The 25,715-nt window shown below is 53.9% G+C and overlaps 2 protein-coding genes across 4 annotated transcripts; both read left to right on the top strand.

Annotated features, from left to right (window-relative positions):
* Positions 1 to 952: 952 nt before the first annotated feature.
* Positions 953 to 2,856, top strand: AQP10 (aquaporin 10). The gene is given in 8 exon segments (XM_032464768.1): positions 953 to 1,124; positions 1,229 to 1,347; positions 1,578 to 1,644; positions 1,647 to 1,794; positions 2,261 to 2,295; positions 2,298 to 2,344; positions 2,346 to 2,442; positions 2,681 to 2,856. Coding segments are annotated over 8 exon segments (861 nt in total).
* Positions 2,857 to 3,561: 705 nt separating this feature from the next.
* ATP8B2 (ATPase phospholipid transporting 8B2) lies at positions 3,562 to 25,350 on the top strand. 3 transcript variants are annotated; one of them, XM_032464161.1, is made up of 28 exons: positions 3,562 to 3,745; positions 6,224 to 6,291; positions 8,441 to 8,499; positions 8,856 to 8,969; positions 9,097 to 9,195; positions 9,473 to 9,534; positions 9,635 to 9,707; positions 9,985 to 10,055; positions 10,286 to 10,365; positions 11,274 to 11,432; positions 11,689 to 11,777; positions 13,104 to 13,300; positions 15,838 to 16,046; positions 16,893 to 16,936; positions 17,250 to 17,415; positions 17,741 to 17,929; positions 18,079 to 18,194; positions 18,285 to 18,449; positions 18,535 to 18,646; positions 18,786 to 18,891; positions 19,016 to 19,157; positions 19,298 to 19,481; positions 19,623 to 19,846; positions 20,104 to 20,187; positions 20,531 to 20,776; positions 20,914 to 21,052; positions 22,898 to 23,028; positions 23,222 to 23,500. In XM_032464161.1, the coding sequence occupies exons 2-28, from the start codon at positions 6,261 to 6,263 to the stop codon at positions 23,498 to 23,500; spliced, it is 3,570 nt and encodes a 1,189-aa protein (XP_032320052.1). In that variant the 5' UTR covers positions 3,562 to 3,745; positions 6,224 to 6,260. The 3 variants fall into 3 exon arrangements, with proteins under 3 accessions (XP_032320052.1, XP_006177288.2, XP_032320053.1); XM_006177226.3 differs by lacking the exons at positions 3,562 to 3,745; positions 6,224 to 6,291 and adding an exon at positions 7,072 to 7,159 and having other exon boundaries at positions 23,222 to 25,350; XM_032464162.1 differs by lacking the exons at positions 3,562 to 3,745; positions 6,224 to 6,291; positions 8,441 to 8,499 and having other exon boundaries at positions 9,473 to 9,496.
* The last annotated feature ends 365 nt before the right edge of the window (positions 25,351 to 25,715 follow it).

Raw genomic sequence — 25,715 nt, 5'->3', positions numbered from 1 at the left:
CCACCCAAATACCATGAAAATGTAACAGCTTTTTCTAAAATGGTGAATGGTTTCCAGGACCTCTTGGCCTCAAAATCAAATTGCCCACATGTTTCACTGTGAGTGAAGGTAAGTGGAGGCTACTTGATTTCTATCCTGTATCTATGTAATTAATTCTCAGATCCATGTAATCTTCCTCTTGGGGACACAGAGTCATGCAGTTGTCATTGATTTAGGGTATATATTATGTTCTGGAGGATGGTATCCCATCCTCTTGGGGTTTCATCTTGAAGCTGTGTCTTTAAGAGGTAACTGAACTCCTCTGTCGGAATGGTGGCCTCTAGGTAGGACAGTGTAAGACCAGTGGATCTTTTGGTCATGTGCCCACTGCTATACCTCCTTTACTGTAATGTGGATCCCTTAGTCTAAAATAATGTAATGTGGATCCCATGTCAAGTAGTCTATGTGTGCATTTGAGTGTGGGTGTATGGTAACGGTAAAAAGGCAGATCCTTTGGTGACTCATGGACATGATCTCCTTGAGTTGACCAGTGCCCTGGACAGAGATATGCCTTTGGCTCAGTCTAGTCTCTCCCCTTTTTGCGTCTCACCATCCCCCTTCCTGACATTAATCCTCTGCTCATATGGCAAAGCAGTAAGGGTAAGTGCTATCCTCTTGCATCCCCCACCTGAAGCCTTCTGGGGTTCTTCTTTGCGCAGGACCTTACCTGCTCGTCCCTCAGACACACTGCATCACTGTGCCTGTCTGTAGCCTTGGGATACAAGTGCTGTAGTGGAAAGAGCAGACAGATCCAGGTTCAAACCTAAGTTTCACTATGTGACCTTGGCAAGTTGCTTAACCTCCTTGCGCCTCAACTTCCTAACCTATATGATGGGAATAGTAATATTTGTCTTAAGAGTTGTGAGGAGGAGTAGCAGTGTTACCTGGTGACAGTGCCTGGCAGTGACATTTAATGGAAATTTTTTTTCTTTTCTTGATCCTTGATGGGGCCCACCTGCATCCAGGCTTACCCTTGGCCACGTGATTCCTGGGACGCCTCCGCGGGGCCAAGTTTCCCATTTACTCCGCGGTGCAGCTACTGCCTGCTTTCCGTGCCTCTGGAGTCACCTACACTCTCTATTATGGTAACAGAGATCAGGGTTGGGGGCACCCATGTGTGAGCAAATGTGTCTCAGAACAGTTTTGAATGAGCAAAGATGGAAATCCTGGGTGTACCCCTAACTTGCAGACAACCTATAGAAGTATACAGATGGGAACCTGACAGTGACTGGCCCCAAGGAGACAGCCTCCATCTTTGCCACCTACCTTGCTCCCTATCTGTCCCTGAGCAATGGCTTCTTGGATCAGGTAGATGTGAGGGGAGACCTGGGAAAGCCCTAAACTTTGCCCTATCCCTTGGGACCCCAGCCTATTGTTCAGGTTCTGGGTGGGATGTGGGGTTAGATTTATCTTTGCACACCTTCCCCAGTTAGCCAAAGTCAGATGACATGGGGTGGTGGCCTGGATTGTTTGGGTGAAATAGGGCAATAGGGCATCTGGCAGCTGATGGGAGCCCCTCTGCCACTGTCAACTCCAAGGTTCTGGGCACCAGGATGCTGATTGTGGGCATCTTGGCCATACTAGACACATGGAACAAGGGAGTGCCTGCGGTCTGGAGCTAGTGATAGTGGGGTTGCTGATCCTAGCCATCAGGCTATCCATGGGTGCCAACTGTGGGTTCCCAATCAACCCTGCACAGGACCTGGGCCCACAGCTTTTCACCTATGTGGCTGGCTGGGGCCCTGAAGTGTTCAGGTGGGAGATGGCCTCCCCTGGTGCTGTCCTTCCACTCACATTCCTCTGCTAAGGGCTCTGACCCCAGATCCCCAGCTCTCTCCTCTTAAATACTTCTCTTGGCCTCTTAGGACAGTGTCCCTCCTCTAAGCCCCAGTTCTCCCTTTCTTTCTTGTCCCCTCTCTCCCCCTCCACCCTGAAACAGTAAGATGTAAAAGTTATGTTCTTGGGCACATCACATTACCCCTTGGGGCATGAGTGACCGCATCAAAAATGCATATATTCAGATAATTTCCTAAGGCAAGAGGCTGGACCAAGCTCTTCTGGGGTGTCCTCCTGTCTGAGTACTATGCTTTAGTGTCAAGACACCCTCTTTCTGGTGTCCATCACCCTAGGAACTGCTTTAGGGAATTCTCATCACTGCCCCCAGTCCTTCCAAGGGAAGGCTAAAGGACTCACCCCTGATATCTCTGTTCTTCTCTTGCAGCACTGGTAATGGCTGGTGGTGGGTGCCTGCGGTGGCTGGGGGGCCACCCTTGGCACAATCACATACCAGCTGCTGGCGGCTCTGCAACCATCCTGAGGACTCAGAGCCAGCTCAGAATCTAGACTGTGCCCATCCTGAAGCCTCAGACTGGGAAAGTCCTACCTCAGCTCAGATGTAGAAGTGTAAGTGGTGATTCTGACACGGCAGCCCTCACCTCCTGATGGGCATGAAGAGGGCCAGTGACCCATGCCTGGTGACAAGATATTTTTCCTCTTTATTAATACCCCAGGTCCTGGGCAGCTTCTCTGTTTACTCATCTAGACGTCGCTTCCTCCTAACTGAGGAGGATGCCTGGACAGGAAGAACTGATGAGGATCAGGTACAGGACCCAGGCTTTTCATTCTCTCCTCCCCCATGCAGGTTTTCGGACCCTGAGGACTTCCAGGAACGTAGTTCATCAAAGTAGCCACCAGAGGGTGCGCACCTTGGACACCAGATTGGGCAGGCTGCGGGAATCTGCAGGATGGTGGGGCCGACGGTCCAGTACGGAGCACAACCCTAGGGACTTCCTCCAAAGCTTGGTCCCCACTGCCTGACCCCTAGCTCTCGCAACTTAAGCGCCGCCCACCTTTACCCTCACCGGGGCGCCTCGTCTAGATTCAGCCACCCCCATATAGTAATTAGGGATGAGGAAACTGCCTCCACCAAGGGGGCGTGGCGGGGTGCGGTGTGGGCAGAAGAGAGGGCCAGCGATGCAACACAGCCATTCCAGCGCCTAGAGACTGGGAGAGCAAGGCGGAGAAACTGAGGCACGATACCTGGATATTCCGGGCTGTGTCATTCAAGGAGAGAGTGAGCTACAATGAGATAAGCCAGGGCGAGGAGAGAAGGCGAAGGAAATGAGAGCTCCGAGAGGAATGAGCACAGGGATAAGGGAAAGCCGGCGCTGAGGAAAATTCTTGTTGTTCACGGCTTCCCCAACTCTCACACACCTCCCCGAAGGAGATGCTCTTTTAGCAGAGAAGCAGCTTTCTCCTGTTTCCTTTCTTTCAGATAATATTAATAATAAAAATCTCAGCGCTATCTCTCCTCCCGACCTTTTTTTTCTTTCTTTTTTTCTTTTTTTGAAGCTGTATGAATCCAGGGCTGAGTGGGGCGGAGAACTCGGTCGGCATCGCACTGCTTTGCATCCGAGGGGTTAAGACCCTCCCCCTGCCCCGCACAAAGATGGCGGCTCCCGCCTTCGCTTGCCCTCATCCCTCCCCAAAACCCCCTCCCGCCCCCCGCCCTCTCCCGCCACCTCCGTCACTTCCGCCCCGCCGTGGCCGAAACTGACACAAAGTAGCGGGCCGAGGCCCCGTGAGGAGAGGGGCTGCAGCTGGGGGGGCGGGAGCCCGCGGGGAGCGGAGCCGAGCGCCCCCGCCCCAGCCCCCGGCATGGGCAGGACAGGGCCGCCGGGGCGGGCGCCGAGCGCTGAGCGCTGAGGTGAGGCGAGGCGGGGGCAGCCGCGGGGAGCGCGGGGCCGGAGGGCAGGGGGAGATGGGGAGATGGGGCTGCGGACGGGGACGGAGGGGCTGGAGGTGCGGAGGTGTGGGCAGGAGAGCACAGGGGACAGGGAGTCGGAGCTCTGGTGAGACGGAGGAGGGGGAGTGGATGATTGGAGAGAGGAGGGTGTTGGGTGCCTGAGGATGGGGGAGATTCGGGAGGCCGTCCGCAGGATGAGAGGGGTTGGGTGCTGAAGGGGCGCGTGGAGACCAGGAAAGGGTTGCGGGAGTGCCGAGGAGAAGCCCATGGAGCAGAGGAGAGGAGAGAACTGCCCAGAGAGTTGTGGGGGTGAGAGAAGTACCCGGCGCCCGAGGGTTTAGGTGCCTGGAGAAGGGAGTTCGGGAATGGGAGGCTTTTTCTCTGTAAGGTGGAGGTCTCTGTGCGTGAGGAAAACCAAGGGCGCAAGGAGAGGTGGGAGGTCTGGGAGTTCAGAGCTGAGGTCCTGGGTAAGTCCTGGGCTCTGTCCTTGGTGATGGAAAGTGGCCAGGTATTGGTGGCATGTGAGCTGGGGGTCTTGGATTCCAATCCTTTCTGTTTCCCTGACCTGCCCACAAATATCCCTGCCAGCTTCCCCTGAAAGAGGAGTCAGTCTTCCTGGGTTTGGGCTGGAACAGGGCAGGGGCCAGGCTTAGAGGAGGAGCCGTTTTTCTCCATGGAGCATTGCCTTCTTCCCAGAGCTGGCTATTTTTATCCCAAATGTGGCTGCAGAGGGGGCTGGGGCTGGGGCAGGGTGACGGGGCAGAGCGACGTGGCTGATGGGCCTGGGTTCAGAAAACCCATGCTGTGTGAGACTGGGAAGGAGAAGTGAGAGAGTGTCCCTGTTCCCAGGTCTCCCCCCTTCCTTCTCCTTCCCTATTATTGCCCCCCAGAGGGGATGAGGTCTGGGGCCAAGCCAGCTTTCTGTCTCCCCAGGGTCTTAGAGGTAAAACAACTTTCCTGGTTGGAATCCAGACTCCTGACTCCTGAGAGCCTGTGTGGCTCCTTAACTCTTTCGTAGGACTCAAATCCAGATTTTCAGCTGATAGTTCCTTTGATCGCCTCCCTCGCCGAGGGCAGGGCTGGCTATGGAACTTGTGATGCCCACCCTTGCATCCTCTCTTTTACTCTCTCTCCATTCCCCACCCTCCTATGACTCATACTCTAGACTGGGTGGAGACCCTGGCTGGGGGCCGTGGAGGAGGGCTTGGCATCTCTAAAACATAGATGAGGTTTTTCTTCCTGAGCCAGGCACCCTTGGTTGCCAGGGTTGTGGAGGGTCACAGAGGAAAAGGACTTCTGGCTCTCAGTATTGCCTGCTTGGTGTTCAGGAAGGGAGTCCAGAATGAAGACCTGGTGTGGGTGACAGGGCCTTGGCTAAAGTCTGTAATTATAGAGGTTGGGCAGACAGGCAATTAGTATCTCTTGGGGCTGACAGGCTGGTGGGGTGTTCCCCGTAGGCTGGAGACAGGAGAACCAAGGGGGAGGAAGACTTTCCACCCAGACAAAAAAAGAGGAGGTGACTAGAGGACTCAGGACCTGGCTGGCAGCTTCCTTTGGGCCAGGCTGGGCAATAGGGATGAGGCTCTGTGACCCTGTCTTGCAGTCCAGGCCTTTTGCCTTTTTAGGTGAAGGGAAGGACATGGCGAGATGAAAAGAAGTAGAGGCCTCTGTGATTGATGCTCCCTGAGCTTGCACTCAGTACCATACTGGCTGGACTAGGCTTTGGGGTGGGGGAGAGAGAGGAATGACTCCCCACCAGAGTTGAGAAGACCCCTCTGCTGGCCCAGAAGGGTGGCTGACCCAGACTGAGAGGAAGTGGTTTGGGGACTGTGTGCAGGAAGTGAAGGCCATGCTTCTAATGTGAGCTCCCCTGGAGGAGGTGATACTGGAAGCCCCAGTAATGGGGTGGGGGGATGGGAAGGTTATAAGCTTTTTGAGAAGGGTGGAGCCTGCCCACCCTGTTTCCTGATGCTCTGCCAGGTGTTTCCTGACTCATGTTCCTTCAACCCCACCCTTTGGTGGAAATTCTGCTTTCCAGTAAACACAGGCACCAACTCATTGCCACCAGGAGGGCACATGGGGGCATCCATTGTCCCTGGGATGGGTACCTTGAGAGCCGCGCCCCTCCTGTCAGTATCTGGCCTCATCTCTGCCCCCTTCCTTTCCCTGCAGGTCTTGGTTATTATAAACTGTCAGTCCCCCCATGTTATCCAAGGTGGCTCCGAAGGGGCACTAGGGGAGGTGGTGGGGAAGTCCCGTCTTCTTTTTCAGGGAGCCATCAGGGAAATAAGAGTAGAGTGTTGGTGTGGAGTTAGTGGGGATTGCTGGGGGAGGGGCAAGGTCAGAACTGGGGAAGAAGACCTTCTACAGGAGTCTGAAAAGGGGAATGAAGGGTTACCCTCAGCTTCCTGACCTCACGCATATGTCACCTTCCTGCAGGGTCTCCCATGGGATTGCTGGGACTTTGCTGGGTGAGATGGCACTGTGTGCAAAAAAGCGCCCCCCAGGTAAGACAGGCAGGGGGCGGGGGTGGGGGGAATCCCTTGGACCATCAAGTGTGAGTGTTATTTTGGCTCAGGGAGCAAAGGGAAGAGGAATGACTGGTAATGGGTCTGAAGGAGGGTAGATTGCAACCCCCATCCATCCTAGGGGGAGCCTTAGGAAACCGAATTCTTCTCCTTGGTCTCTAAGCTGAGTACCTGCCCCTCACCCCCAAGCACAGAGACTTTTATCTTGGGGCACCTGGAGCTCCTATCCTCTGGTCTGGGGAGCCTGAGGTGCTGTGTTCCCATCTCCTCCCTTACACCCTCGCACTTCGTCGCCCCCCCTCATTTTTCCACCCACCCAGGTCCACCTCGTTTTCCTGCGGGCGGGGGTGGGGGTGGGAGGTGGTGGGATGGAGTGGTTGCCCCGGACAACGCTGGCAGTCCCCTCACCCGCATTGGCCAGGCCGGGGGAGGCGGGGCTCCGCGCTGGCTTTCGCCTACGCGGCGCGCTGGCAGGCGGCTGCCCCTGCAGTCGGGGGAGCGGGCGGGGCGGAGCCCGGGGCGTGCGCGCCGCGTTCGGGGCCACTCAGAACGCGCCGGCGTCCGCGGGGGGCGTCGGGGGCGGCGGCGGGGCGGGCGGCCTCGAGGATGGCCGGGGCTGCAGGTGGGGCGCGCGCCCGACGGCCGGGGCTCCCCTCTGAGTGGCCGCAGCTCCTGTACCTCCCCGGGGGGCCGCCCCTTCGGAGCCCCTGAGGCGAAGGACAGACCCACAGTCTGCCCTCCCCTGCTCAAACTGGGATCATGACGGTCCCCAAGGAGATGCCCGAGAAGTGGGCCCGGGCCGGGGCGCCCCACTCCTGGAGCCGAAAGAAGCCTTCTTGGGGGACAGGTAACGGGAGGCAGTGACTGGCAGCTCTCCTGAGCCCTTAATTTCCCTCCTCCCACCCTCACATTCGCTTGTCCCCGGCCTCCCCCGAGCCTTCCCTGATCCTTTCCTCTCCAGACCCAGAGATGCTGGCTCTGAAGGGTCTAGTCCCTACCTCTCCTTTTGCATGGTCTTTGATGACTGCGCACGCAACTCAGCCTGAGGGATCCTCTCTGGGGAAGTTTCTGGGAGTAAAGTGACCACACAGGGAAAGAGCACTCTGAGTAGGCAGAGGATGCCGTGGTCTGAGGTTTTGTTACTGCAGCCTGCTCTGCAGGGGGCTTGGGAGGGCTGAGGGAAGGCGTCTGGAATGCTGCCTTTGGCTGCATGTCACCATGTTTACTGCCTAACTCAGGTACCCCCTTTTTCAGCCTGTGGTCACTGTGACCATGGGAGACCATGGGAGAACCCTTCGGAGGACACCCCCATGTTCTGGGACCCGAACTTGATGCCTACAGTCCCAGATCTGTGGGAGTTCTGAATAGGTGTAGTGACAAATGTGTTGTTGAAGGCAAGTGTTGTAGATGGCACAAGAAGGGTCGCAGTTAGACAGCAACTGCTTCAAGTACATCCCATTCCTCCCGCTTCCATCTCTGTCTCAGTCTGCATGAACCATATCCCTGACCTGCCCCTCCTCCTACTTGAAGATGAGCTTTGAAATAAGATGATGTCATTGTGGGCCAGTCAGAAGCTGCTGCTGGTGACATGTGACAAGCAGAGGCTTCTGTAGGGGGAGACTGCACGTGGGGCTAGGATGCTGCCGCAGAGCAGTTCCAGGGCACAGTGACCCTCTGTCTTGTCAGCCTCCCCACCCCCTAGGTTAGGAGGAGGGCAGTACCGAGGCTGGAGCTGCAGGGGTTCCCAAGGGAAGGAAGCTTAGTGTCTTCAGCTGCTGCTCCACTGGAGATTCATTCCCAAGACTGTTAATTCCTACAGCATCAATTAAATGGATGGGGGAGAGGAACTAAGTGCTTCTAGAGGAAGACCTTGACAGTGGTTGGTGAGGAAAGAAACCGTCTTGTCCTATGAGCGTAATGCCCGCAGAGCCCGGTGGTCAGGCTGGTGGTGAGAGGTAGACTAGAGAGAAGAACTTAGTGACGACTCAGGTGTGATACTAACTCCTTAAAACCATGCTGTGGAAAGAACCACAGGCCCTCAGTGGAAACCCCACAGAGTGGGGTGGGCCCAGCAAGGTGCTGGGCCAGACCTCAGTTTGCTCCTGACTGCAGCATCATTCTGTTGCAGAAGAAGAAAGGAGGGCGCGGGCCAATGACCGAGAATACAATGAGAAATTCCAGTATGCGGTAAGTGGCTCTAGACACCTGTTCCCTCCACCCAAGTCAGCAAGGGGACAGGTGCAGGAGCGTCCTAGGTTGGGACAGAGGGCTGGCTGGGAGAGTGCTTGGGGGAGGGGGAGGCAGCCTTCTCGCCACTCTCCATCTGCTACCATGCTGAATTTTTCATGCCTTCACCTGTCAGTGAAGCAGGGTACACTGACCTCATGAGACTCCCTTCTCTGCTCTTCTCTCCCCCCTCCCACACCTATGGTAGCGGCTTTCGGGGACAGAGGTTTGGGAAGTGCAAACGGAGGAGGCAGCCTCCATCTGGTTTGCAGTTGGGTTTGGAGGCTGCTTCATTATCTTCTCTCCCACTGTCACAGAGTAACTGCATCAAGACCTCCAAGTACAATATTCTCACCTTCCTGCCTGTCAACCTCTTTGAGCAGTTCCAGGAAGTTGCCAATACCTACTTCCTGTTCCTTCTCATTCTGCAGGTACGTGACCTGTGGTAGACCCTTTGCAACTCACAAAGCTGAATAAAGTCAAGGAAGAGAAAGGTCTAGGGGAAAAGAGGGCATAGGATGGGGCCTCAGAGGCATGCCTTCTCTTTCCTTTTTTCAGTTAATCCCACAGATCTCCTCCCTGTCCTGGTTCACCACCATTGTGCCTTTGGTTCTTGTCCTCACCATCACAGCTGTTAAAGATGCCACTGATGACTATGTGAGTTATTTTCATTCTGATACCTTTTTTCCCACCCCCATCCCCAACTCACCCTCCCCTACCCAAGATGGTTCCTTGGTGCCCTTGCCTTCCTTTACCTGGTCCAGCTAGATCCATGATATCTTGGCCAAGAGTAGGGAGGGGGAGTCAGGGAGAGAGTAGACCTGTGGACAGGTGTATCCAAGGTGGTACCCAGCATGCTCTGCATTCCACTGATCATCTAAGTCCCTTGGAGTGGGAGAAGGTGTCTTACCTTTCTTTCCTCTCCCCTCTTCAGTTCCGCCACAAGAGTGATAACCAGGTGAATAACCGTCAGTCTCAGGTGCTGATCAATGGAGTGTGAGTGCTTGTTGGAGACTAAGGGCCTTGGGGAGGAAGGGGGTCCCAAGGGAACTTCTCTAGCTACTGACAGCCTCTTCTTTATCTTCTCATGCCTCAGCCTCCAGCAGGAGCAGTGGATGAATGTCTGTGTTGGTGATATTATCAAGCTAGAAAATAACCAGTTTGTGGCGGTAAGGGACAAGGTGCCTCTCTAGGCCTGCAGGCTCTTCCTTTTCTCTGGCAGAAAGGGATGAGTCTTTCCTGATGGACAGTTGCCTTTTAAACACCCATGGAAGGAACCCTTCTTGAGTGGGAAGCTTCTGTGTCATGTTAATATGCCTCTTTTCTAGCCATTCATGTGCTTGAGACTAAGCAAACCAAGCATGCTTAGTGGGAGGAGGGGTCATCAAAGAGTCCATTGTGGGTGGAAGACTGGTCTGTGGCCTTCTCAAGAGGGTTTCTTTCTAGGCGGACCTCCTCCTCCTTTCCAGCAGTGAACCCCATGGGCTGTGTTACATAGAGACGGCAGAACTTGATGGGTGAGTTGCATTCTGTCTCCTTAGGAGTAAAAAGCTTGTTTTTGAAAGAGGTTCCCGGGTCTGGGATCCATCCCTTTTGGAAAATTTCGGGGTAAGAAAGGATTTGGGTGTATAGAAGTATTACCTACTCAGTAATGCATGGGGGGTGGTGATGCTTCGTGGTCAGGTGACCCCAGGTAGACACTTGAGGAAGGGAAGGGAACCAGGACTCAGGGACATTGTCCTTCCAGAGAGACCAACATGAAAGTACGCCAGGCGATTCCAGTCACCTCGGAACTGGGAGACATCAGCAAGCTGGCCAAGTTTGATGGTGAGTAATTCTGGAGAAGCAGCTTTCAGATAGAGGTGGTGGGTTGGGTTTTGGGGTCTAAGTTGCACCTTCTCTTTCTGGCTTCTTGTTGCTGTGCAGCTCCCTGGACATTTTTTGGGTTGGTGGTGACTAGGGGAGGTGGGGAGCAGTCAGGAGTGCTAGGTGGCCATCACTTACTTTTGAATTGATGGTCATTTCAAGAGATCTTCATGGCTGATAGCTCCCTGCTTGCTGTACATGTTGGGAGAAGTTCAAGTTATTCTGATTCATCTCAGGCAGATACTCCTTCTAACAAGACAAACTATGTAGTGTATATAAGAAGCAGTCCCACTGCCCTCCAGGTCTAGCCCCCTGAGGTAGCCAGGCCAACTGGCAGGTGAGTGTGTATGCACCCACACTCCTGTGTTCATACAGACATGTGAGCGTAAACCAGTGGGGTCGTACTGTACTAAAATCTCTGCAGCGTGCCTTTCTGTACCTATTGAATTCATCATAGGTATATGATCACATCACTATGAAAGAAATTGATCTCCTTTTTAATAATTACATCATGTTTCATAGAATTGCCAGATCATAATTTATTCAACTCTTCCCTGACCATTCAATTGTTTCCAGCCTTTCGCTATTCAAATAACGCTTCAATAAAAATTGTTGTGAGCTGTGCTATCATTTCCATAGAATGAGTCCCCAAAGTGGGATTACTGGGTCCGAGGGTATGTGTACTTAATGAGTTCATGCCACCTCACTCCTTCCCCCCCAAAGTTGCATCCGTTCGCACTCCCACCAACAGTGTACAGATGGGCCCATGTCCTAACACCTCCTTCCTTCAGCTGTGTTTTCTGTGTTGCTGTCTTGTGGTCAAGCTACAGACTGCACCTGGAGTGGGGGCACTCTTGTCTTCCGTTCAGGTGAAGTGATCTGCGAACCTCCCAACAACAAGCTGGACAAATTCAGCGGAACCCTCTACTGGAAGGAAAACAAGTTCCCCCTGAGCAACCAGAACATGCTGCTGCGGGGCTGTGTGCTGCGAAACACCGAGTGGTGCTTCGGGCTGGTCATCTTTGCAGGTGAGCCTCCTGGTGTCCAAAGAAAGACGGGAAAGAATTGGTGCCTCCACCCCCTGCCTCAGGAAAGTGGGAGGAGGCTGAGTGGGCTGTACAGAGTGTAAGGTGAAAAGGTGGAAACCCTCCAGCCCTGAGTCCAAGCCTCTTGCCCAGCCAGTGTCCCTCTTCCACATTGATGTCCTGTAGTCTGGGGACCAGGGAAGAAGCCCAGAGGCAGATTTGTTATTTGCTTTTCGTAGCCCTTCCTATTTCTTTCTAGGTCCCGACACTAAGCTGATGCAGAACAGCGGCAGGACAAAATTCAAGAGAACAAGTATCGATCGCCTAATGAATACACTGGTGCTCTGGGTAAGGCTTCCCACACGTGGTTCCTGCGCCTGCCCTTCTGGTTCTCCCTGGGCAGTTCCCTTTGCTCCCATCTCTCTTCTCTGATCAGTCGTCAGGCTTCAGGTTTTAGCTTTAAAGCCACTAGCAGGTCAGCCACTCAAAGGCAGTGTTTACTTCAGGCTCCTTTTGGACCTGGAAGATGTTATTTAAAAAACCTTAGGAACGTGCATGAATTAACAACTGAAAGTTAAAACAAATCTTTCCTTCTCTGGATTCCAGTTATGATGATGACTTAGTATAGCATGTGACCTTCTGTTTGCTTTTGCCAGGGACAAGGAGGCCTTCATGGGGATGGAGAGGGAATTAAAAGAAAAATTTCCATTTGAAGGATGGATAACGGGGTCTTTCCCCCTGAGTTCCAAGAGTGAAGGATCCCAAAGGAAAAGTTTCTGTTTTCATTTTTGGCAATTCCTGAATCCTTCTCTTGTTTGGCTAGAAATGTGAGCTCCTTGTCAGGCTCTCCTCCCCATCTTGCGCCCCTACTGCCTGCTGCCTGACCCCCCACATGCCAGCTTGGGAAGGCTGGGGCCAGCCTCTGGTGAGACAGTTTCCTACCTGGCCTTACAGGGTTTGCTGAAACCCAGCCTGTGTCAGACAAAGGCTCACATCGCCCCCTGGTGGTCCTTGGACATCAGGAGGGTTTCTGGTTTGTTTCAAAGCATCCAGAGTGGAGGCAGCTTTGGAGATGGATGTCTGAAATCACATAGTGTTCTCTCTCTCTCTCTCTCTCTCTTTTTGTCTTTTAACCACCAAAACTTTCTTATGATCCTTCTTCAAGGACTCCAAACCTTTTAAGTTTTTTGACTATCAAGAAATCTACATTTATGAAGACGTAATTTGTTTCCTTGGTTAAAAAATTTTTTTTGGCAATCTGTATGAGATGATGAACATTACAGAAACTTGGCATTTTTTTCTGGCTTGTGGAGGTTTAGCTCAAGTAAATGAGTGATTTTCAATTAGCTTTCCTGGTATATTGAAAGTAGTTCGTCCCCACTCTTACCATCTTTGCAGATTTTTGAGGGTTCTGGGATGTCAGGTCCACAAACATTTCAGCTTCCCCATCATACAGCTGAGATAAGCATCCAGCGGGAAGGCCATGGGATGGTCAGTGGCAGGCTGGAACCCATCACCAGTTCTGGGTGCTTCCTGCTGGATCATGTCACTATTTTAAGGATGCCTGAACTTTTGATGTTTCAGGGTAACGAGTGGTAACCTTCAGGGATGCACTTGGTTTTGAGGGCTTCCCAAATGGCAGCTTACTAGCCTCTGCTTCTGATTCCTTTGCAGATTTTTGGATTCCTGGTCTGCATGGGGGTGATCCTGGCCATTGGCAATGCCATCTGGGAGCACGAGGTTGGGACACGCTTTCAGGTCTACCTACCCTGGGATGAGGCGGTGGACAGTGCCTTTTTCTCTGGCTTCCTCTCCTTCTGGTCCTACATCATCATCCTCAACACCGTAGTACCCATATCGCTCTACGTCAGGTATGTGACTTCTCTGCCCCAGGGCCTCCCCAGGGAGCTCAAGTGGTCCCACAGCAAGGTTTTCTTTTCTGTGAAGATGCAGTCCTCGAGAGGGAGCTTGGGGTTCTCTCCTTCCTGTGCTGTGAACATTTTATGTTATCTGTTTATCTTTGTGTGCAAAGCAATCATTACCACAGTTTCCTGGCACTTTGGATTGTATTAGAACAAGAACCATGTTGATTTATTCAGCACGTATTTATCACATGCCGACTTTGTGCAAAGAAGCATGCTAGGTGCCGTGGCACAGACAAAATGTGTTAGGAATGGATCTCCTTCTCTCCAGGAGCTTGTCTAGTAGAGAAAGAGAAATCGAAACATGTTATAAAACAAAAGGGGAACTAGTGCTATAGAGTCATTGTCCCTGTAGTCTTAGGCTTCTGTGTGAAGCAAGGGGACACCAAGTGTGTAACATGGCCTCTGCCTTCAAAAGCAGCAGACCAGTAGGGGAGGAGAGATGCAAACAGTGTGAGACACCGAGATACCAGGCATCCTGCTGAGATACCACAGAGGCACCAAGTGCTGTGAGGGTTGGCAGAGCCTCCCTCCCGGTGCAGTTAATCCAGGAGGACATCTCTGAAGAGGTGGCGGTTGAACTGGGCTTTGCGTAGCAGCTGGAACAAAAGCACGGCGACAGGAATCTCGGGATGATCATAGAACCGTTTGGCAGGAGCATGGACCATGAGTTGAGGGCTGTGAGACAGAGAGCTGTCCCCTGTTGTGGACGGTCTTGAGTCTTTGCCAGTGGACTTTTACATAGTAAACCACTAAAAAAAGATTCTTTAAAAAAAAAATCTAAAGAATGCTTTAGGAAGTGCTGGCTGGCAGTGGCAGCTTGAACAGGAGCAAGAGGACATGTAGGATGTTTGTGGGCGAGAGCATGTGCGCCAGGCTGGTGAGAAGGAGCAGGAAGAGGGGGACGCCGGAGGAGGGAGAATGGCCGGGAGAGAAGAGAGAAGGCTCCTTTTGGAACCTAGTCCCTTGCACCTTAGATAGGGAAGCTGAGACATTTTTAAGGAAATGCTTTATGGAGACGCTCAGAACTCTTCCCATCTGCTGGTGTGTGTTCACACAGATTCCCCAGATAGTCCTCAGGTCTCCCCACCAGCCCCTGAGTCCTAGTGCTGATGACAGCGAGTAGGCGATGAGGGGTCTGTGCTGAGAATACAGTGTGGGGGGCTTTTATCGAGGGTTGGGAGGAGACTCAGGAGGTTTGTGGTTTCGTCTTGCTACTCAGTAACAACGTGACCTCAGACAAATCCACAATCACTCGGGGCCTTGATGTCCTCATGTAAAATGGGAGTAATAAAACCTGTTGCACCCTCTTCACAGGGACATCTTGGTATAAGATCCTGGATTGGAAGATACGTTTTAAAAATTCATTTACTATACAAATACCAGGTGGTAGCGTGTTCATTGTTGTCATCGCAACTCTGGTTCTTCACTACTATTTAAATGTTTTCTTGTTTCCAATCTGACTTTCCCCCCCTAATCTTTGGACTTTGCTGTCTGTGATTTGTAATCCAAGTTCACTCGAAGCCCATGGTAGCTGTCTAAGAAAATTTCTAAGCCTCATCAGGCTACGGTGTGTGTGTTTAGGGTGGGGAGGGGGTGCTTGATCAGCTGAGTGGGGAAAAGGCCATGAAGGCGTTTCCAGCCGGCTCATTTTTTGCGTGGTCACCAGATCCTGACAGCAGCCTTGGTTAGGTTGGAAGCAGGGCTCCACATGTGGCCCCATTGCTTAGTTGTGCTGGACTTGAACACAGGGCCCTTTCTGAGATGCTGACAGCCTGTATCCCAGAGGTAATGCCTAGTAAAGAAGAGGATGTGAACAGACCTGGGCTGTGCAGAGCGCCGCACCATTGTAAATTGGTATTATCTCCCAGACCCTCGAGGCCCTGCTTGCTTCTGGAGTCAGCATCTCAGTCTGCCTGGCGTTCCTCCTGAACACCCCAGGTCGGGTTGTGGAGCCCCGAGCCAGGTGGAAGGAGCCTGCTCGGCCTGTGTTCGGGCAGCGAGGAGCGGGCTGCAGGGCCTTCTTGGTTTCCTTTCCCTGCAGGGGCGCCTGTGTTGCTGTGGCCCGTGCAGCACCCTCATTATTTCTTTCTCTCTCTCTTCTTTTTTTCTCTTCCTTCCCTCTTATACTTTCTCTTGTTTTCTCTGCATGGTTTCTGTATTATTAGTCCTGAGGTAAGAACTGGTTGAGTGCCTTGTCTGCAGTCCCTTCTCCTCTGCCTGTGCCGTCTGTCCCGCCTGCCCAGGCCCATTGCACCTTTTTGTCTGGAGAGCATTGGAGGGTCGGGGTCGGGGAGCCCCTCTGCCGGCTGTGCATGGCCGGCTCCACCTTCAGGCTCTCCTTGCCCTTCCCAGCCCAGGTGTCCATGCCCAGGTGTCCGCTCTGTCTCGTTTCTCCCCAGGCGGAGGGCCTGCAGCGAGGGCCCAGTGTGGGTGGGGCACCTGCCCGCTCCCGCCCCGAGCCTCACCTCCTGTCCCCTGTGCAGTGTGGAGGTCATCCGCCTGGGCCACAGCTACTTCATCAACTGGGACAAGAAGATGTTCTGCATGAAGAAGCGGACGCCCGCGGAGGCCCGCACCACCACCCTGAACGAGGAGCTGGGCCAGGTGGAGTACATCTTCTCCGACAAGACGGGCACCCTCACCCAGAACATCATGGTCTTCAACAAGTGCTCCATCCACGGCCGCAGCTACGGTACGGCGGCGCCGCCGGGGCCCGGGGGCTCGCGCCTCGCGCCGGCACTCTTGGTGCTCCCACGGTTGTCTTCACTTCTGGGTTTTACTTCTTTTCTACTTGGGTCTGTGGGACCTGGAAAGAGTCCGCTCTGGGCCCTGTGTCAGGAAGCAGACACCAGCAGTGCCGCCCCCTCCTCTGCCAGCCGACACCCTCACCCTGATCTTGGCTCTGGGCAGCAGGGGCGCCCCTTGGCTGTTTGGAGTGAAGCCCAGGACCCTGGCCTCTGGGTGTCTTGGCCAGGTTGGACCTCGGCTGCCTCGGTGGAGTGCTGGACGCTCCCTGTGGTGCGGTCCAGGGCCCCTGTGAGTCTCTGGAATGTGACTGCGGTCTTTTCAGCGTGGCCGCACTGCAGTGGCCTTGTGGCTGCGCTGCTGGGACGGCTTGGGTCAGGGGCTGTGGGCTCTGACTTTTACGCAGAGCGAGTCCCTCTCCTGACTGCTTTCTGTACTAACCCAGGCCTCATGGCCAGTGTGTGAGGCTCTGTTGTGCAGGCCTAAAAGGCACCTGAAGTGGCTGTGGGGGCATGGGTATGGAACTGGAGCTGCCCTGGGTGGGGCTGGAGTGGGTGGCGGGGATGGGGATGGGGAGCAGTGTGTGTCATGGCTTCAGCCCTGGGGTTCTGAGGATCCAAGGTGCCTGTGCCTCTGGTCCCTCGAGTCAGCGTGTGAATCTATGTGACATTTACTCAGTGACGAGGGTTGCGGGTTCCAGGTGCCTGCGGGAGTTCTGTTCTGGGGGCTTCTCTGCCTGTTCTGAGAGATCTCTCACTGACGTTGCTTCTCCTTCTGTCCTGGTTGTGTGTAGGTGATGTATTCGATGTCCTGGGACACAAAGCTGAGTTGGGAGAGGTAAGGTCCAGACTCTCTAGTGATTCTGTGTGCCAGCTAAACTTGAGGTGCCTGGCCAGGAATGAGGTGGTAGAGTTAGGAGTGATGTGTTGTCTGGTCTGGAAATGGAAGCCACTTGGAGGAAATGAGTGTTTTAAAGAAGACTTGGTAGCAGAAGCGGTAACCTTGAGTTCCACAATGGATAAGGTCTTGGACGTTCCTACTGAGAGTTGGAAGGGTAGGGGACAGAAGGGTGGGGACAGACTCTCCTGACCCCTCCTCCCCAGGAGGCAGCCTGGCAACAACCCCTTGATCGACCCCTTTCCTGCTCCAGAGGCCTGAACCCGTTGACTTCTCCTTCAATCCTCTGGCTGACAAGAAGTTCTTATTTTGGGACCCTACCCTCTTGGAGGCTGTCAAGATGGGGGACCGTCATACGCACGAGTTCTTCCGCCTCCTCTCCCTGTGTCACACTGTCATGTCAGAAGAAAAGAATGAAGGTGAGCCCAGGAGCTGGCTGGCCCTCTACCCCACCTTACTCGTGCCTTTGGGCTCAGGCTGTGCTCTGCAGGGTGGCCACCGGGGCTCTCTGGGTGGGACATGCAGTCCAAGAGCGTGGCTACCACAGGGAACTGTATTCAGTATTTTGTAATAACCAGTAATGGAAAAGAATCTGAAAAAGGATATAGATGCATGCACGCAGGCACGCATGCACAAACATATAACTGTATCTTTTGGGTGCACACCTGAAACATTGTAAATCAACTATACTTCAATTAAAAAAAAAAAGTGTGGCCATCGACGCTATTCTTCCTTCCTACCCAGGGGAGCTGTACTACAAAGCCCAGTCTCCAGACGAGGGGGCCCTGGTCACCGCAGCCAGGAACTTTGGTTTCGTATTCCGCTCTCGAACCCCCAAGACCATCACTGTTCACGAGCTGGGCACGGCCATCACCTACCAGCTGCTGGCCATCCTGGACTTCAACAACATCCGCAAACGGATGTCGGTCATAGGTGAGGCCGGGCTCAGGGGGCTGGGGCGTCCAGGGGTGGCGTGCAGGCCCAGGATGGGTGAGGTGTGCTGGGTGACCCTTGATGTGTTCAGGTTGGGGCTTTTCACCTTCTGAATTTTTCTGGGGTGTTCTCTCCCACCCCACTCCTAGTGCGGAATCCAGAGGGGAAGATCCGACTGTACTGCAAAGGGGCTGACACCATCTTGCTGGAGAGGCTCCACCATTCCACCCAGGAGCTGCTCAACACCACCACTGACCACCTGAATGTAGGTGTGAGGAAGGAGGGGCCCTGCGGGTCTGCTGCTGTGCGTGTGGTAGGAGGGAGTAAGAGCCGAGCGTCTTGCCTCCTCCCTCAGGAGTACGCAGGCGAAGGGCTGAGGACCCTGGTCCTGGCCTACAAGGATCTGGATGAAGAGTACTATGAGGAGTGGGCTGAGAGACGCCTCCAGGCCAGCCTGGCGCAGGACAGCCGGGAGGACCGGCTGGCCAGCGTCTACGAGGAGGTTGAGAGCGACATGGTGGTATGGGCTGCAGAGTGGGCCGAGGGTGAGCAAGGAGGGCTTGTGCCTGGGACCCTCGTGCCAGGGGCCCTTGTGGTATTTTCAGCTGCTGGGGGCCACGGCCATCGAGGACAAGCTTCAGCAGGGTGTTCCAGAGACCATCGCTCTCCTGACGCTGGCCAACATCAAGATCTGGGTGTTAACCGGAGACAAACAAGGTGAGAGCCCAGCAGAGCAGAGAAAATTGCATCTGGACGCAGCCCTGTTGGGTCCTCGCACAAGCCCAGGACATCAGGCCGCAGAGCGCGCCGACCTTGTCGGGGGCCTGTCCATAGCGCCTGGGTTCTCTCCTGGTAGAGACGGCTGTGAACATTGGCTATTCCTGCAAGATGCTGACTGACGACATGACGGAGGTGTTCATCGTCACTGGCCACACGGTCCTGGAAGTGCGGGAGGAGCTCAGGTAAACAGGGGCCGAGGCAGGCAGACGCTCTGCGCTGTACATGGGTGTCGGGCAGAGGTTCCCTGATCGGGCTTGCATCCCTGCTCCTCTGCTGGCCGATGACAGTTCCATTCCCCCTTCACAGGAAAGCCCGGGAGAAGATGATGGACTCCTCCCGCACCGTCGGCAACGGCTTCACCTACCAGGAGAAGCTTTCTTCCAAGCTCGCTTCCGTCCTGGAAGCCGTCGCTGGGGAGTATGCCCTGGTCATCAACGGGCACAGCCTGGTAAGTGTTGCCGTCCTTCGCCCGGGCAGTACCTCTTCAGAGAGCAGCTCTTGGTTCTTACCTTGTTCCCACTTCCTTGGATTTCAGAGGGGAACTGGGGGGAGCTGACCAGGGCTCTCTCAGTGCCCTCTGTGTTCCAGGCTCATGCGTTAGAGGCAGACATGGAGCTGGAGTTTCTGGAGACGGCCTGTGCCTGCAAAGCTGTCATCTGCTGCCGCGTGACCCCCTTGCAGAAGGCACAAGTGGTGGAACTGGTTAAGAAATACAAGAAGGCTGTGACCCTTGCCATTGGGGATGGAGCCAACGACGTCAGCATGATCAAAAGTGAGTGGTCCGTTAGGTGTGTTGGCTGGGCAGTAGGGCAGGGAGAGGGGCCCAGGGAAGGATGGTGGGGAAGGGGGCTGGAACATGGTGGGATTCTGAAGTATTTGGCCGTCTTCATCCTCCTGTCATCTGTCTCCGCAGCGGCTCACATTGGTGTGGGCATCAGCGGGCTGGAAGGGATCCAGGCTGTCCTGGCTTCCGATTACTCCTTCTCCCAGTTCAAGTTCCTGCAGCGCCTCCTGCTGGTACACGGGCGCTGGTCCTACCTGCGCATGTGCAAGTTCCTCTGCTATTTCTTCTACAAGAACTTCGCTTTCACCATGGTCCACTTCTGGTTTGGCTTCTTCTGCGGTTTCTCGGCCCAGGTAGCGAGCTCCTCAGTCCCCTTGCTTCCCTCTCTGTGAGCTCCTTAAGGGCAGAGACTGTGTCGGTCCTGTTCATCCCTCAGTCCCCTTAGGGCCTAGCTGTTGTCTTACGCATGCCTTTTAAAAATGCTTGTTGAAGGAGTGAACAGGGAGTTCCGGAGCGTTCCTCAGGCCACATCGGCTATCTTCCTCCAGCTGGTTTGGAGTGAAGAAGGACTGCACGCTCACTCCTCTCTTGCTCCCTGTTCTCTTTTCAGACCGTCTACGACCAGTATTTCATCACACTTTATAACATCGTGTACACCTCCCTCCCAGTCCTGGCTATGGGGGTCTTCGATCAGGTACGAGAAGTTGCATGATGGAGCGGGCTGGGCAGAAGGACATGGCTGCGAGGGAGTCACCTGATAGTGGTGGGCCTGTGACCCTTGTGCCCACTGCCTGCGGCCCCTCGGAAGGCAGTTCTTTGAGCTGGGCAGGGTGTGGCTGGTTCTCCTCAGCTACACTGGACCTGAAACACCCCTGGGTTGCTGAACAAAGATTGATTGGGGGCAGTTGGCTTGAGGTTGGATCTAGCTGTCAAAGAATTTGGAACAAAGAAGGCAAGGGCAGAGTCAGCCCATGGCTGTCCTGAGTCCAAACTGCAGCTTCTGAGGCCTCCCATGCCACCTGGCCCTCCGCACACAGGACGTCCCAGAGCAGCGGAGCATGGAGTACCCTAAGCTGTATGAGCCAGGCCAGCTGAACCTCCTCTTCAACAAGCGGGAATTCTTCATCTGCATCGCCCAGGGCATCTACACGTCCGTGCTCATGTTCTTCATCCCCTATGGGGTGTTTGCTGAGGCCACCCGGGATGATGGCACCCAGCTGGCTGACTACCAATCCTTTGCAGTCACTGTGGCCACTTCTCTGGTCATCGTAGTCAGTGTGCAGGTATGAGGCAGTCTGGGAACAGCCCTCCCCTCTGAAAGGAGTGAGCCTCCTGTCCCTGGCCGTTAGAGTTCTGTTTCTGGGCAGGGGACAGAGTTTTGGGGGATGCTCCTTCTGCCTGTGATAACTGCTGTTTGCAGATCGGGCTGGATACCGGCTACTGGACGGCCATCAACCACTTCTTCATCTGGGGCAGCCTAGCGGTTTACTTTGCCATCCTCTTCGCCATGCACAGCAATGGGCTCTTCGACATGTTTCCAAACCAGTTCCGGTTTGTGGGTGAGTCCCTGTGGCTTCCTCTTGAATCAGTGAGGGATCACAGCTGTTCTGGGACCAACAGGGTGGGTAGGCATTTATTCAACATTCCTTGTGTGCCAGGTGTTCTGCAGGGTGCTGTGGGGATCTTGGTGTATCTGACCCAGGCTCTATCCTCAGGGGGCTTCCATATCCATGAAAATGAAGAGCAGCCTTGCCAGGCCGTGGGAGGTCAGGTCTCCAGGGGAGGTCGGGGTGGCAGACTTCATGGTCAGCGAAGTGACTGCTTATGGGATGGTCAGGGATAAGGCTGCTGGGAGTGGAACCAGGGCTGGGGAGACAGAATCCAAGTCGAAGAGCTGGGAGTGTGGGGAGGCCGCTTTTTTCCAGGAAATAGAGAGTGCTCCAGCAGGAGATGGGCAAGAATACCCATTGAGAAGCGGTGGAAGAGAAGCTAGAAAGGCAGGCAGGCCATTTGAGGTATCAGAATGCCAGGCTGTCAGGTGTCGGGTTTGCATTTAACTTGCCAGGAGTCTCTCTCTCTCTTTTTTTCTTCTTCTTCTTTTTTTTTTTTTTTTTTTTTTTTTTTTGAGGAGACAGTGGGGAATGGCATCAGAGGATTACTTTAGAAAAATGAATGTGGTAGTGGCCAGTGAGGAAGCTGCTATAGTGACTGAGTGCAAGGCTGTTCAGAACTGGTGCTGGGGTAGCAGTGATGGGTGGCCAGGAGGGGCTGGTTGGGAGGCATGAGGTCAAAGACTCATTTGTGAGTCTTGGCATTGGCTTCAGATCTGTTCATTCACTCATCCAGTGGGCATTCAGTCACCAGCTATGCTGGGTCCTAGAGATGCAGCAATTAGCAAAATCCTTGCCCTCCTGGATCTCATATTTCAACAAGAGAGACAAACAGTTTATAAGTTAACAGATACAATGTCTGAAACTAAGTCCTATAAAAAATATCGGCGACGTAGAGAGGGACAGGAGTTGTCAGCAGAGACCTCTTGAGGAAAAGATGGGGCTTGGCACAGAGAAATCTGAATAAAGGGAAGGAGCGAGCCAGGTGCCTCTCCAGGAAGGAACAGACCAGGAAGAGGAAGCAGTGATGCAGAAGCCTTAGATGAGGGCTGACGAGGAGCTGGGGGAGTAGAGGAAACCAGGTTAGAAGGTAGGGCCAAGGTAGGGGGCAGGGTTGAGAATCAATATGGATCATTTAAGCTCTTACAGGTAAAAGTATGAATTTTGATCTAAATGTGGTGGGAAAGCCATTGGAGGTTTTTGAGCAGGGAAATGTCATAAACTGGTTTATGTTTTAAAAGGATCACTCTTGCTGTTCTGTGGATAATAAAATGTAAAGGGCAAAGGTGGACATAGGGAGACCAGCTAGGAGGCTAGAGCAGTAGTCCAGGTGCGAATGACGGTGGCTAGGAGCAGAGAGAAAAGCAGTGGAATCCCACAAGCAGTTTGAAAATGGAGCCAGCAGATTGGATGAGGGGTCTGAGATGGGGAGTGGGGGAAGTCAGGTTGACTTTGGGCTTGTACTTGGAGCAGCTGAGTGGGTGGGGGCATTTCCTGAGCTGGGGAAGACATGGAGCAGATTGAGGTGGTGGCAACAGCAGTACTTTTTTGACCATGTGAAACTGAGATGCCTGTTAGACGTTCAACAGAGATGTCTGAGGTTGTGGGGAGAGTTTGGAGCTAGTGTCCAGTTTGGAGGTAGACATTTGGGGAGCGGAGAGGAGCGGGAAGCCAGGGATGACTTGGTTTTGAGACTGGGGAAGTGGGGCTGCCAGAAATAGAAATGGGGAACTCCGGGGACTGCCCTTCTGCCTGCTTTGTGACTCCCGAGGCCTCTGACTCCTCTGCTCCCAGGTAATGCCCAGAACACCCTGGCCCAACCCACGGTGTGGCTGACCATTGTGCTCACCACAGTCGTCTGCATCATGCCTGTGGTCGCCTTTCGGTTCCTCAGGCTGCACCTGAAGCCGGATCTCTCAGACACGGTGAGAGGCCAGGTCGGCTGCTTTGGGGGCTGGAAGCCCTTGGGCTTCAGCACTCCTGCAGCTGCAGTTTCTGTTTAGTGTATCGGTGCTGGTCCTCTGCCCTTCCCAGTCCCGGGTGTGCTGGGTCCCTTCCCCATGGTGGGGTCTGACACTGACTGAGGCTCCTTCCGTCGTGCTCCCCCTGCCCCACCAGGTCCGCTACACCCAGCTGGTGAGGAAGAAGCAGAAGGCCCAGCACCGCTGCATGCGGCGGGTGGGTCGCACGGGTTCCCGGCGCTCTGGCTACGCCTTCTCCCACCAGGAGGGCTTCGGGGAGCTCATCATGTCCGGCAAAAACATGCGGGTCAGCTCCCTGGCGCTCTCCAGCTTCACCACCCGCTCCAGCTCCAGCTGGATTGAGAGCCTGCGCAGGAAGAAGAGTGACAGCGCTAGCAGCCCCAGTGGAGGGGCCGACAAGCCCCTCAAGGGGTAAAAGCTGGGACGGGGACGCCCCGTGCCAGTGATCAGCGCACACAGGGCTGGCCAGCCACCAAGAGGACAGCATCTGGGAACTGCAGGTCCTCATCCCTTGCCTGGGTCCTCATCCCATTTCCCCGGTAGACTCTGTCCTGCTGGTCCCACTAGAAGTGGCTGGGGCTCCCCAGCCGAGGGCCCTCCTAGCAGCTGGGGGGTGCAGGGGGCAGGCCTCAAGGGCAGAGTCAGGGCTGGGGCATCGGGAACCAGCCCCAGTAGGGGATCAGATGTGGAACCAAAAACAGAAGAAAAAACTGTGAGAGGTTGTGTCTGCCCCTGCCCTTCCTGGGAGCCCACAGGGAGACTATGATCTCTGTATTTTTTTACTCCCGATCCCCATAGGGGCCCAGAGCCCCTGTTCCTGAATCACACAAGAATGTATCATGCCGGGAAGCCAGAGACCTGCTGGGGCCTTGGGCCCCTCACATTGTGTGTGTCACTCCTTGATTTGTGTTTGTGTCCAGTTTGGTTTTGTCTTTTTTGTTTGGCAAGTGGAGGAGGCCTTGATGTGACTTTTCTGTTGTGGTTGGTGTCTTAACTCTCCTGGGGAAGAGCAAGCCGGCACTCACGGGTGCCCCCGCCTGGCCGGAGGTGGAGTGGTGTAGGAGGAGCCCTCCAGCCACTGGTTCTCGTGAGGGACAGAGAGGCTGACCAGGGAGGGAGGGGCCTGTCAGCCAGAGGGTAGAGGGTGTCAGGAGAGTACACAGGAGGGTTTGGTCTTGTCTCCTTCCTCACCTTGAGAGTGAAGTGCTACCCCCTCCCCAACACATGTGTATCAATTCCTGGATTCCGTAAGTCCTGCTGGTACTGGGCTGGAGCCTGGCGAAGTGGCCCCATCCTTCTCAGTGACCCAAACATGGGTATGAAATTTAGTCCTAAGAATGTTTTCTTTCATTTTAAATTTAGACCCAAGTTCATTAGCAGAGTCTGTTCTGACTTCCCTTCTCCCTCCTCATGGGTATTTTCCCACACCTACCACCCAGGACCTGAGGCTGCCCGAAACGGGAAGCTGAGTGCCATGAGGTGAGGCTGAAGGGAAGCTGACCTCTGCTTCTCCCTTCTGGTAAACAAGGGCGCCCGCCCCCCAAGGCCCCCATCCGCGGAAGGTGGTGGAAAGGTGCTGGGTCCCTGTACTGGGAGCCAGGCCAGCAGGGGGAGCAGAGGACACAGCCGCCCAGGGCCGGCTTGGTCCGCACACATGGTCTCCCTCTCTGCCACCCACATCTAGGAAGCCCTTCCCCAGTCCAGGTGTCTCCCAAGTTAGTTGCTACCAAATCGGTCTTAGGAAGGATTTTTCCTCGTCTTTGCTAGCGGAGCGGTTACTCAGGAATGGTGTGGAGCTGGGAGTGGGGCACTGAGATCTCACTTGTAGTGTGGGAGTTGCAAGGGAACTGGAGTTGGGCTGCAGTGAGAAGGGTGGGGTGGGCAGGGAACAGGGGCGGGGAAAGCTTGACAGGGAAATTCCTTTAGGCCACACGGTTTACAAACCCAACATCATGTCTGTCTGTGTGTCTCTCAAGGTGAGAGTCTGATTTTTATACCAAAGAGGAAATGATTTCTTTTCATATTTGGTTTGTCTATATTATATAAATATAAATATAAATATATATATATACAGTTATATATATATATATTATTTTTTTGGTTCTCTCTCGTTTTTTAGGGAGGGAGGAAAGAACCAAGTTGCATTGAGCTGTAATTAAGGAACATTCTGTATAATTTATGACACATTTCTATACTTGCAAAAATTATATCATTTTATGGATATAAGAAAAAAATGCCTTTTTATAAAATTCCAATTTCTGAGAAGTGTGTAATTTGTCTCTTTTCTGATGTTTAACCAAGACTGGTGGTAAAAGTACAGACAGAAACTGTTTCTTGAATGGCACTGAGTGGGTGGATGTGGGCGGGAGAGGAGAAAACAGTGTCTGACTTGAGGTGGGGGGCACCTCCTCTGTGTGTGAGCCTCCCGGGGTCGGAGTTTCAGCTGGAAGGCGGGGCAGTGGGCAGGACTAAGGCAGACCGTGGGGGCTTTGTGTTCAGCTGATGGCTGGGTGCTAAGGACCTGGACTGTTTGCTTTTCCAGACACAAGCCAAACTCATTTCTAACACGCCAGATGGGTGGGTATGTGTAGGGGAAAGTACCGGGTAAATATTTTAAGTTTTTTCTTTCA

Source organism: Camelus ferus, chromosome 21 (assembly GCF_009834535.1).
Source record: "Camelus ferus isolate YT-003-E chromosome 21, BCGSAC_Cfer_1.0, whole genome shotgun sequence".
NCBI classification, from domain to species: Eukaryota; Metazoa; Chordata; class Mammalia; order Artiodactyla; family Camelidae; genus Camelus; species Camelus ferus.
The sequence above is the reverse complement of the archived record's forward strand: the minus strand, read 5'-3'. Positions and strand labels throughout refer to the sequence as shown.